The following is a 12,729-nucleotide window of genomic DNA, read 5'->3' on the forward strand; positions in this document are numbered from 1 at the left end:
GGAAACTGGAGGGGACTATCCCAGGGGACTCGCAGCACAAGGCGGGGGACCCTTTGGACAGGGTGGCAGCCCATCGCAAGGCACAACCACATACACATTCACAATTTGGAAATGCCAATCTGCCTCCAACACAAGTGTTTGGACTGGAGGAGGAAACCGGGGTACCTGGAGCAAGCCCCCAAAGCACAGGGAGAACATGCAATCTCCACGCATGCAGGACGGAGGCAGGATTCGAACCTCCTGACCATGGAGGTGCGAGACAAACGTGCTAACCACTAAGCACACACTGTGATAAATGCAAGCTAATTTAAAAGCAGTTAACTAGTGGGTTAGCTATTTAGGACAACGGAAGGATATGGAGGTTTTTCCTTATTTGCATATCATGCCTATTCATATATATAATCCTTGCATATTTAATGAGGGTCATTTTAAGTCATTTTCTGGGCATTAGAAACATTAAGCAGTTTTAAAATGGAGACAGAAGTTTTGTAAATGGATGACTGCTTCTAATCACCGTTATACAGAACCTTAAATATTCCATGCAGAACCCAAGAACTGAGAACCTTTCAGAAAAGCTAAAAGTTATTAAACACTCAGAGAGGAACACTATCAATGAGTTACGGGTTTGATCCAAAGTCCCTTCATCACTACAGCAAAAAAAGGAAGTAGTGGTTCATGGAGTGGTTGTATGGTTAAACTGAGCGCGTGCCCGCGCTTCACACGTGCGCGCAGTGAGCTTCTTCGCGAGCCAAACGCGAGTAGAGCGGAAAGCGCGCGCCGCGTCTCCTGGATTTATAAAACAAAAACAATAAATAAATAAAAGAGTGGTAGAGATGGGACTCGAAAAAGAGACAGCAGAGACGTGCGTCTTCTTGGATGAAAATGTGTTTCACAGCACGATTGAGCCCATTCTTCAGAAAAAGAAACAGAAAGCGCGCGCGCCGCTACCGGACCGGGACCCTCGAGACATTAGCGCGCACTTAAAGGTAAGTCATTCAAAGAGATGCAGAATCGCTGTGGGTAAAGATTTGGAAATGGTTTCTTTTTTAATACGATACAGACTTTATAGAGGATTATTATCGGTATTAGGCGTGATTTCAGTTTGCTTGTGTGATTGAATAATTTGAAGGATTTCGGAGGCGTCCCAAACCGCATACTGAGTAGTAGGGTAGACCTACTAACCTATTCTGTAAAGCATTTGGCGTAATGCACTAACACACACACACAAAGCAAATGGAAACCATCCATCCATCCATCCATCCATTCATTCATCCAATTTCTATACTGCTTATCCTACTGGGTCACAGGGAACCTGGAGCCTATACCAGGCAGCGTGGGGCACAAGGCGGGGTACACCCTGGACAGGGTGCCCATCCATCATAGGGCACAATCACATACACATACTACAGGCACTTTGGACATGCCAATCAGCCTACCATGCATGTCTTTGGACTAGGGGAGGAAACCGGAGAACCTGGAGGAAACCCCCACAGCACGGGGAGGTGTGAGGCGAACACGCTAACCACCATATATATATATATATATATATATATATATATATATATATATATATATATATATATATATATATATAATGTTTCTTAACTGTTCACTTGCAATGTCAGAGTGCACATAGTTGTTATTTTCAACAATGTGTCTATAAAGACAAGGCGAGCCTTTATTTCAAGTTACAGTTATGCTGTAAACAAGACTGAGTGACTTTTTTCCTAAGCTGTTAGAGCTATTAGAGTATACAACGTCCCGTAAGTCCAGCATCATAGGTGAAAAATTATGCTATTATGCTAATAAATTAAATAAAATGAATCAATGAATGGCCACAGAAATAGCTTGGCCAATTTTCTCAAGCACAAGGAACCATTTACAACTAAGGGAATGTGAGAAAGTGAGACATTAATCTCCCAATCTTCCGAATGGATATGTGATAAAATGTAATTGAAATTTCCCACTTTTAAAGAGGAAACGTGAATACAACCACAAGTGCACTTCTGTTACATCTATACACGCGCTACACCATCGCACACAGCTGTAGGTGGCCATTTTAAGTTTCGGTAACAACTCTGAGGGCTTATTATTTTCACATCATGTTATGGTGTACTGAAGACTAAACATGAGTTTATGAATAACTATTTGCTAAATAGTGTTTGGGACCTGCACCCGAGTGCACACAGCAACACAAAACTTCCATTACTGAGCTCTGTGAATACTCTCTCTGTTCCCGTTCACTCTTCAGGTAGACTTTGAGGACGTGATCGCCGAACCCAGTTCCGTACACAGCCTGGACTCGGTGTGGATCGGCAGCCATGCGCTTTTCGAGCTCATGAAGTTCGCCTTTTACCGGGTCTTGACGACGCTGCTCGCGATCCCGATGGCCTTCGTTGCAGGACTTGTTTTCGCCACCCTCAGCTGCATACATATTTGGTAATGAGACGAGGTTTTTGGCTGGTTAAAAGGTTATTCTTGCTTCGGGGAACATTTTTTTCAAGCAGCAACATTGGCAGCATGTGTGCCTTGGCTGCTGGCCAACTAGATAAAGAGTGGCATTAGGCAAAAGAAAATACAGGAAGGAAAGGAAACAGACATCGGAAATATGTTTAATGTATATCATGTATTGTATACAACTTTTCCACATTTTTTAGTATTATAACTTGGAAATGAAATAGAGTCAATATAGTTTGAAAAATTATTTACAAACAAAAATGCGAACGTTGTGAGTGCACACATAAATTTGTTAAATTAGTTCTGGTTGAAACAGCTTCCATCAGAAGTTGTATAATTAGCTGAATTGAGTCGACCTGCATGTGTCTCTTGTTTGAGAACACACCTAAACTAACAGCATGACAAAATACATGCATTAAATCCATTGTTTAAAAAGAAGGAAAGAATAGGGTACTGACATATGGTGACTAGTCAGAAAAGCAACCAAGAGACCAAGGGTAATGATGCTATCACCACCCTGCTTCAAAATGTAGAAGAGGTAGTGAAAATGATTGCAAGCCACTATATATGCAATGAATCACAATCCCGTCCCAAACTACTGAAAGGTCAAAGCCAATTCATTTGTTTGTGCTGTATACCAAAGACATTTGGGTTTGAGATCAAAAGATGGATATGAGACGAGTTTAGGATTTCAGCTTTTATTTCCTGGTGTTTACATCTAGATGTGTTATGACCACATAAAACAGAACCTTTTTTATCAGTCCAATCCATGACACTACCTCCACCATGTATCACAGATGAGCTTGTATGTTTTGGATCATGAGCAGATCCTTTCTTTCTCCACACTTTAGCCTTTCCATCACATTGGTAGAGGTGAACTTTTTTGTTTCCAGAACTTTTGTGGCTCATTTCTGAATTTCGTTGCGAATTCCAATCTGTCTTTCTGATCCTTACTGTTGATGAGTAGTTTGCATCTTGTAGTACGGCCTCTATATTTCTGCTCTCGAAGTCTTACTCGAATGGTGGATTGTAATTCCGTCACTCCTGTCCTGTGGAGATTGTTGGTTATGACAACATGTCACTGACGGTTGTTTTTGAGTTTTTCTTCACAGCTCTCACAATGTTTCTGTCATCAATTGCTTTTGTTTTCCTAGGCTGACCCATTCGGTGTCTGTTTCTCAGTACACCAGTGGTTTCTTTCTTTTACAGGACATTCCAAATTGTTGCATTGTCTATGCCTAATGTTTGTGCAATGCCTCTGATTTATTTTCCCTCTTTTCTCAGCTTCAAAATGGTCTGCTTTTCTCCTATAGGCAGCTCTCTGGTCTTCATGTTGGCTTATCCTTATACAGTCTTCACAGGTGAAACTGAAGGCCAAAACCAAGAGTAGATGTTCATAGCTATTTATTGTTTAAATAGTCAATCTAACAGGACACACCTGGGTAACAAGAAACACCTGTCAGTCATATGTTCCAATAATTTTGCTTGCCTACAGATTGGGTGGTGTGATACAGAATGTGCTATGTTCTATGTCATTTATCACATCTACATATAAATACCAGGAAATAGGAGCTGAAATTCTCATATTCATCTTTTGATCTCAAACCCAAAAAACCGAATTGGCCTGGTTGTTCCGATAGTTTTGGAGGGGGCTGTATATTATTTATTTATTGAATGTTTCTAACAGGTTTACTTTTTTTTTTGCTCTTCAGTTGCACAAAATGGGTTTTGGAGATGACTGGAATGCAGTAACAGTTCAGCTATCAGTGGCTTCATATTTTTCCTGATGGATTTTTAGATTTAGCTTTAGAATTTGATTCCTAAGACGCAACAACTGAACAAAAACCACTTATAACCACTTAAACAGGTATTGTTTTTCTTTTACAATCAGGGACCCCTTTGAGTTAAAAAATAAATAAATGAATAAATCCACAGAAATGTACAGTACAGTATTTAAATGTACAGTACACAATAATATTTTGGCTGTTTTTTAAAGTGAGATGGGTTTTTTATTCCTGAATTTTCCACCCATAGAACCCGTTCTTATTAAAATAATCATTCGATTCCAGTTGACACTATTCTTAGGCCTAGTAACTTGATAACGATGGGTTGTGGTTTCAAAAATCACACAAACAAAACAAAATTAGAAAAATGTGTTACAACAGTGTGTTACAACAGTCTTGATGTCTTGTACACAACCATGGAGTCGTTCTTTTCCATTCTCTTGCAGAGAGACATCATATTAAACATCTTAGTGCTTATTGAGATCCTCATTTTGATCTGTTAGCATTAGCCAAATTTACGAAGCAAAGGTTTCCTGAGTTCACTTGCTTTGGTTTGGATTACTGTTTCTATTTAATCAGTGTCCTTGAGTAAATAGAAAATGTAGTTTTGTCTGGTCTGTGTAGAACATGTGGGAACTAGAAACAGGGTTGTTTGTATAAAAGCTTAGAAATGAGTAGCTTTTGAAAACAAGGAAGATACGATCAGGAGGATTATCAGAATTTTAGCAGTGGGATATGACTAATATGTATAATATGCTTCATATGACTAATCCTTGGGCTGTTCATGGAGGATTTTTAGTCACTAAATCATGCAGGATACAAATTAAAGAGAAACTGGAGGCTCGATTATGCTTTGGGGGTCATTTATTTATTTTTCTGCTGTGGTTTGACTCAAATTACCTGCTTAGAGAGTAGCATAGCTGCAAATCAATAAAAGTTCTGACTGATCACCTTCACTCCATGAGCAAAGGTTTCTATCCTGATGGACATGGTTTCTTCTAGGATGACTCCACCCCCATCCACAGGGCACAATGGCTCACTGATGAAGATGTAAATAATGTACAGTGGTGCTTGCAAGTTTGTGAACCCTTTAGAATTTTCTATATTTATGCAGAAATGTGACCTAAAACCTTTGCTTTCAGTAGCTGGTGTGACCCCCTTGTGCAGCAATAACTGCAACTAAACATTTCCGGTGACCTTTGATCAGTCCTGCACATCGAATTGGAGGAATTTTAGCCCGTTCTTCTGTACAGAACAGCTTCAACTCTGGGATGTTGGTGGGTTTCCTCACATGAACTGCTTGCTTCAGATCCTTCCACAACATTTCTATTAGATTAAGGTCAGGACTTTGGCATTCTAAAACATCAACTTTATTCTTTTTTAACCGTTCTTTGAGAGAACGACTGGTGTACTTAGGGTCGTTGTCTTGCTGCATGACCACTTTCTCTTAAGATTCAGTTCATGGCATGACATTGACATTTTCCTTTAGAATTCACTGGTATAATTCAGAATTCATTGTTCAATCAGTGATGCTAAGCTGTCCTGGCCAAGATGCAGCAAAACAGGCCAGAACCATGATACTACCACCACCATGTTTCACAGATGGGATAAGGTTCTTATGCTGGAATGCAGCGTTTTCCTTTCTCCAAACATAACGCTTCTCATTTAAACCAAAAATTCTATTTTGGTCTCAATCGTCCACAAAACATTTTTCCAATAGCCATCTGGCTTGTCTACGTGAACTTAAGCAAACTGCAGACAGAGAGCAGTGTTCTTTTTGGAGAGCAGCAACTTCCTCCTTGTAACCCTGCCATACACACCATTGTTGTTCAGTGTTCTGCTGATTGTGGACTCATGATCTTTAAGATTAGCCAATGTGAGAGAGGCCTTTAGTTTCTTAGAAGTTACTCTGGTTTCCTTTGTGACCTCCTGGACTATTCCATGTCTTGCCCTTGGAGTGATCTTTGTTGGTCAACCACTCCTGGGGGGTAACAATGGTCTTGAATTTCCTCCATTTGTACACAGTCTGGCTAACTGTGGATTGGTAGAGTTCAAACTCTTTAGAGATTATTTTGTAACTTTTTCTAGCCTGATGACCTAACACTGTACACATTGTAGACTGGCACGTTACTAACACACGTTACGCTGTTTTCCTTTAATTCGTCAACCATGTGTAGATTTGAACTCATCCTACTTAAGGCATTAGAAACGTATCATGGAGAGGTAAAAAAGACTTCCCATGGAGTTCACAGTTCCTGCAGCACCTGTAATGCATGCCATAAAGATTAGCAACACAAGCAGGAAACATCTGCAGCAGGAGCGTAGCATGACGAGTGTGAGTTCATAATAAGTAAACAGTGTAATAGTTAATATAATGCATTTAGTGCAGTGCAGAGAGACGAGAACAGCGCTGGAGCTGAACTGTACTGTGTTATAGCTTTTCCACAGAGTCAGCTCCAAGATTATTGGCACAGTGTACTGGGACGCAGTGTAGTCTATTGAACATTATATTTTTCAATGTTGACAATTTGTTTGCATTTAAACAAAATTGCCACTTTTGCTGCTAAACTCAAGGCAAATAAAATAGATTATATATATATATATATATATATATATATATATATATATATATATATATATATATATATATATATATATGTGTGTGTGTGTGTGTGTGTGTGTGTGTGTGTGTGTGTGTGTATTTTAAGGACGATAGACAAATTTCTTCAAAAACAATGAAAGAAGTCAATAGTTTGCCATTAGACTGTAGGTAATTATTTAAAAAATATATATATTTTTTTTTTACATAAATGGATTTGTTTGCATTTCAACATTTAAAAAAAAGGATATCAATCAAAATAAAGATGGCACATTTGTTTTGAAAGGAAATAAGGAAATAAGATTTTTGTTGGAGAAATGGTAAGCCATGTTGAACGGGGGGAAAAAATGTAATCATTGTGTCCATTCTACTGAGGGTGCCAATAATTATGGAGTAGTTTGTGGTATTGTGATAATGCAGACATGTGTAAAGTGTAATTTTATGGTAAAATGAACGTGTGTATAATGTGTTGTGTGTGTGCGTGTGTGTGTGTGTGTGTGTGTGTACGCAGGGTGGTGATGCCACTGGTGCAGAGCTGCATGATGACATTGCCCTCTATCCAGGTGATCTGGTCCAGCCTGATGGACATGTTTGTGAGGCCGTTGTTCCACAGCTTCGGCAGGTGTCTGTCTTCCATCAACGGCAAGAGCTGCAAACCTGACGTGCTGTAAACGACCAGCGCGTCGACTCGCACACGTTCCTTATGATGTGCTTGTTTTAGGAGGACTTGGAGGAGATCCCAGACCTGATCAATCACACTGGAGTCCTCTTCATGCTCAGCTCCATCACATGTGTTTGCTTTGGCCTGGGATCAAACGTACGCTTACACTAAAAACAACCTGCCTCTCTGGTGACTTCACTGAACGTCTAAGCAATATAAGGAAGCGTTTATACAATTTAACATTAAGTTTGTGACTCCTAGTGGACGGTATCATTAGGTAAAAGTGCTTTTGCACGATTTTTAATATATATGTATTTAATAGAAATATGCGTTTGAGCTTTTGTACTTTATATGAGAAGAGTTTTAAATGTGTACAGAAATATTTGAAAAGCCAATTTAGTTCAGACTACTTCCTGCTTCCTGCCTCAAATAATATTTAGGCTTACATCACAGCACTACTGAATTCTCAAATCTGATTGGTCAGAAGGTGTCGATTGCTTTTATATTAATGTGCTCGTTCTGATACGTTATCATTGCTATAGTAACAGCTCATTCACAGGGACTCGTGATTCAAAAATAATCGTGGTGATAATGCGGTGAAGTTTTCTGTAAGGCGATGTTCATTTAAGATTTATAGAAGGAGACTCCAGTGTAAGCCGTAAAGGTTAACTTGAAGAGAGGGGAAAAAAGAGAGACGCTGGTGACGGAACGACTGTGTATAGCTGCGATAACGTAAAGGAGAATGGGAACTAACTTGTTTTGCGGATGTTACGCAACATTAAATGTAGCTATAAATGGATAAAATGTATGACAATTCCTTCTTTCATTAAAAAAAACTAATTATTCCTTTTAAGATAAAATTGCTGTGGTATAAAAGGGAAAAGACACTTTGGGACAACTTATACTAGTATAACACAATATTTGCAGTATTCACCATCAAGTATATTATTTTTTTCTGTGATATTTCTGAAATGAATTGTTAAACGTATTCTCACATGTCTGTCCTAACATTCCAAAAAAAAAAGGTGTAATGATTTATTTAAACGAGTACTGTATTTTTTTCCAGTCTAGTTGCAATATGCACTTGAAATACTGCCTGCCCTCGACAGTGTGTGTGTGTGTGTGTGTGTGTGTGTGTGTGTGTGTGTGTGTATGTGTGTGCGCACGTGTTTTTCAATAGCTCTCAGAAAGAAAGGATGGCTTGTTTGTTCAGTGGAACACGAAGTGTTCAGGTGTACCCCCCCCCCCCCCCCCCCCCCCCTCCCTATTCAATGATGTAATGTAGCAAAAATCCAGAGTGCAGCAGAGAACACCTCAGAGAGTCTCTCTAAATAAAAGCTCTTTTTTTTGATATGATACTCTTGTTGTTGTTCTTTTTCTCAGCTGTGACTGCAAGGAAAAGCATAAATCACTCTTTGTGTTTTCGCTGCAGGCAGCATACCTCCATCAGCTATGTGCTTAAGGAAGGACTCATTAGGGTGAGGGGTGCATGAGAAGTGAAGAAAGTGTTGCGGTAAAATGTAGCATATAGACCCTATAGATCAGACTCGGGTTGTCTGTGTGCAATTGTATACTGAATATTATGCAGCGGATTAAACACTATCTGGTTGCTAAATTTGGAATATACAGTACACACACTCAGGAAAAATAGTGTGCTATGCTGTCTTTAATTTCAGTATTTCAAGTGGAAACATAGACAAAGCGTTTCTGTAAAACTGTTTTAAGGAATAAACTTTGAGACGCTTTATTGTAACAGTCCAGTGTGAAGAAAAAAGTACAGCTTAGCTCTCTTTTATTCCTGAGAGTTTACTTGTATATTGCATATTCCTGTCTAAGTGGAAAAAAAATAGTACCGCCGTTTTACAGTTACGGCCGCCTATCAAACTACAACCATGTCACATGACCTGGTCAGATGCTATTGCTCTCCTGTTGATCATACTCACCTGTTTTGTGTTTCCCCTTTAATAGTTGCTGCAACCCAATTCGCCTACTTATAGGAGTATTCGGAAACAGAAGGCAATCCAAAAACGTTTTAAAAAGAAGTCCAAAGATCAGAAGATATTAGCGGCAAATGGAGGGAAAATTATTAGAGATTATTTACATCATACCCAGAAGGAGATGCTCGGAGGAACTGTCTACTGAATTCTCCCTACTGATGTCATTTTCAGTAATCAAATCTTACATAACATGCAATATTTAAACACTTTTGTTACATTTGAAGAACACATTTATAGCATTAATATCTTAATGCTATAAATGAACAACTTCATTTTCTTCTAAGGGTGTACAAACATTTGCACTCAACTGTAGCTAATGAAGTGACAGCAACACCGTGTTGGAGGACTGTTTTTCTTTTTTACTTGACCACAAGATTCTCAATCACTCCCAAAGACAGGCTGTAGAGAAATACCTTCACTACACACACTCACACACACCCTTTCGAACAAAAGCCCTTCTTTTATAGCCCTTATCTTTTATTTTATGCCTTCCCATTTTGCATCAGATCAATGCCAACCCCTGACCCAGCTAAACAACTCATACCAGTCAGAGAGCAATTCAGAGCTGTGTGTCTAAAAAGTAAACATATTAAAAAGTGAGTAACAGAAATATGTTGCTGTTTCGCATGATCAGAGTCGAGCAGAGTTTGTTTATTAAACTTATTTAACTGAATAACCCCTATGGTGTTTGGTTCCTATTTTCCTCACCTGTTGCTTCAGCTCAGTCTAGGCCACGCCCCCTGATCGCACTGTCACCTGAGTTGTGAAGTAAATGGTTGCTTAGTTACAACACGCCCTCGCCTCCCGCTCGCAGCTCAAGCATGCTTTATTGCCAGCTTCTGAGCGAGAATTTGCCTAGATTTCTTTCTGTTCCCTCAGGAAATGACCTCCAGCTATTGTTCATCAGCAGCAGACAGCTTAAATTCCTTCCACACTTTGAATATCACACACTGAAAATCTGGTTTTGGTGCACAGAAAAGTCACAAACTTCACATGTGAAAGTTAAAATGTGTTGCATATTTCAACTCATAGCGCATGTGTTTTTATTTTTACACACACGATTCATTCCTTCCCACATGTGATTTTTACACATGATTCATTCCTGTCCACATGTGATTTTTACAGATGATTCATTCCTTCCAACATGTTATTTTTACACATGATTCATTCCTGTCCACATGTGATTTTTACACACACGATTCATTCCTTCCCTCATGTGATTTTTACACATGATTCATTCCTGTCCACATGTGATTTTTACACATGATTCATTCCTGTCCACATGTGATTTTTACAGATGATTCATTCCTTCCAACATGTTATTTTTACACATGATTCATTCCTGTCCACATGTGATTTTTACACACACGATTCATTCCTTCCCTCATGTGATTTTTACACATGATTCATTCCTGTCCACATGTGATTTTTACACATGATTCATTCCTGTCCACATGTGATTTTTACAGATGATTCATTCCTGTCCACATGTGATTTTTACAGATGATTCATTCCTGTCCACGTGATTTTTACACACGATTCATTCCTTCCCACATGTGATTTTTACATATGATTCATTCCTGTCCACATGTGATTTTTACACATGATTCATTCCTTCCGACATGTGATTTTTACACACGATTCATTCCTGTCCACGTGATTTTTACACATGATTCATTCCTGCCCACATGTGATTTTTACACACGATTTATTGTTGCCCACATGTGATTTTTACACACGATTAATTCCTGCCCACATGTGATTTTTATGCACGATTCATGCATGTCCACATGTGATTTTTACACACAATTCATTGCTGTCCACATGTGATTTTTATGCACGATTCATTCATGTCCACATGTGATTTTTACGCACAATTCATTCCTGTCCATGTGATTTTTACACACGATTAATTCCTGCCCACGTGATTTTTACACACGATTCATTCCTGTCCACATGTGATTTTTACACACGATTCATTCCTTCCCACGTGATTTTTACACATGGTTCATTTCGTTCCATGTTAATTTTGTGACATAATTAATTCCTTTCCACAAGTGATTTTTGCACACGATTCATTTCTTTCCACATGCAATTTTTACACATTATTGATTCCTACCGACATGTGATTTCTACACACGATTCATTCCTGTCCACGTGATTTTAACACATGATTCATTCCTGTCCACATGTGATTTTAAAGCATGATTCATTCCTTCCCACATGTGATTTTAACACATGATTCATTCCTGTCCACGTGATTTTTACACATGATTCATTCCTGTCCACAAGTGATTTTAACATGATTCATTCCTTCCCGTGTGTGATTTTTACACGATTCATTCCTGCCCACATGTGATTTTTACACATGATTCATTCCTGTCCACAGGTGATTTTTACACACGATTCATTCCTGCCCACGTGATTTTTACACACTATTCATTCCTGCCCACGTGATTTTTACACACGATTCATTCCTGCCCACGTGATTTTTACACACGATTCATTCCTGCCCGCGTGATTTTTACACACGATTCATTCCTGCCCACGTGATTTTTACACACGATTCATTCCTGCCCACGTGATTTTTACACACGATTCATTCCTGCCCACGTGATTTTTACACACTATTCATTCCTGCCCATGTGATTTTTACACACAATTCATTCCTGCCCACGTGATTTTTACACACGATTCATTCCTGCCCACGTGATTTTTACACACTATTCATTCCTGTCCACGTGATTTTTACACACTATTCATTCCTGCCCACGTGATTTTTACACACGATTCATTCCTGTCCACATGCAATTTTTACATATATGATTCATTTCTTTACACGTGATTTTTACTCTCAATTAGTTTCTTTCCATGTGATTTTTACACTCGATTCATTTCTGTCCATGTGATTTTTACACACGATTATTTTCTTTCCATTGTAATTTTTACACAATTCATTTCTTTCCACATGTGATTTTTACATTTGATTAATTTCTTTCCACATGTAATTTTTTTTTACACTTGATTCATTTCTTTCCACATGATTTTTTTTACACTCAGTTTATTTCTTCCACGTCATTTTTACACAGGATTCCGCTGTGATCCCAGTCCCAATGTGCTCTGTATTCTAAATTGTACTGAATCACTACCTCAGTGTTAAATTAAGTCTTGCAGTATTAAGTTATCAGTCAAAGTCACACATACATGTTCAATTAATTCAATCAATTAATG

At 38.7% G+C, this 12,729-nt stretch overlaps 1 protein-coding gene across 1 annotated transcript; it reads left to right on the forward strand.

Moving 5' to 3' along the window:
- Positions 1-707: 707 nt before the first annotated feature.
- Positions 708-8,857, forward strand: cav2 (caveolin 2). Its single transcript, XM_017475189.3, has 3 exons — positions 708-986; positions 2,252-2,439; positions 7,352-8,857. Exons 1-3 carry the CDS (start codon positions 834-836, stop codon positions 7,509-7,511), a joined length of 501 nt encoding a protein of 166 aa, XP_017330678.1. The 5' UTR covers positions 708-833; the 3' UTR covers positions 7,512-8,857.
- The last annotated feature ends 3,872 nt before the right edge of the window (positions 8,858-12,729 follow it).

Source organism: Ictalurus punctatus, chromosome 8 (genome assembly GCF_001660625.3).
Source record: "Ictalurus punctatus breed USDA103 chromosome 8, Coco_2.0, whole genome shotgun sequence".
NCBI lineage: Eukaryota > Metazoa > Chordata > Actinopteri > Siluriformes > Ictaluridae > Ictalurus > Ictalurus punctatus.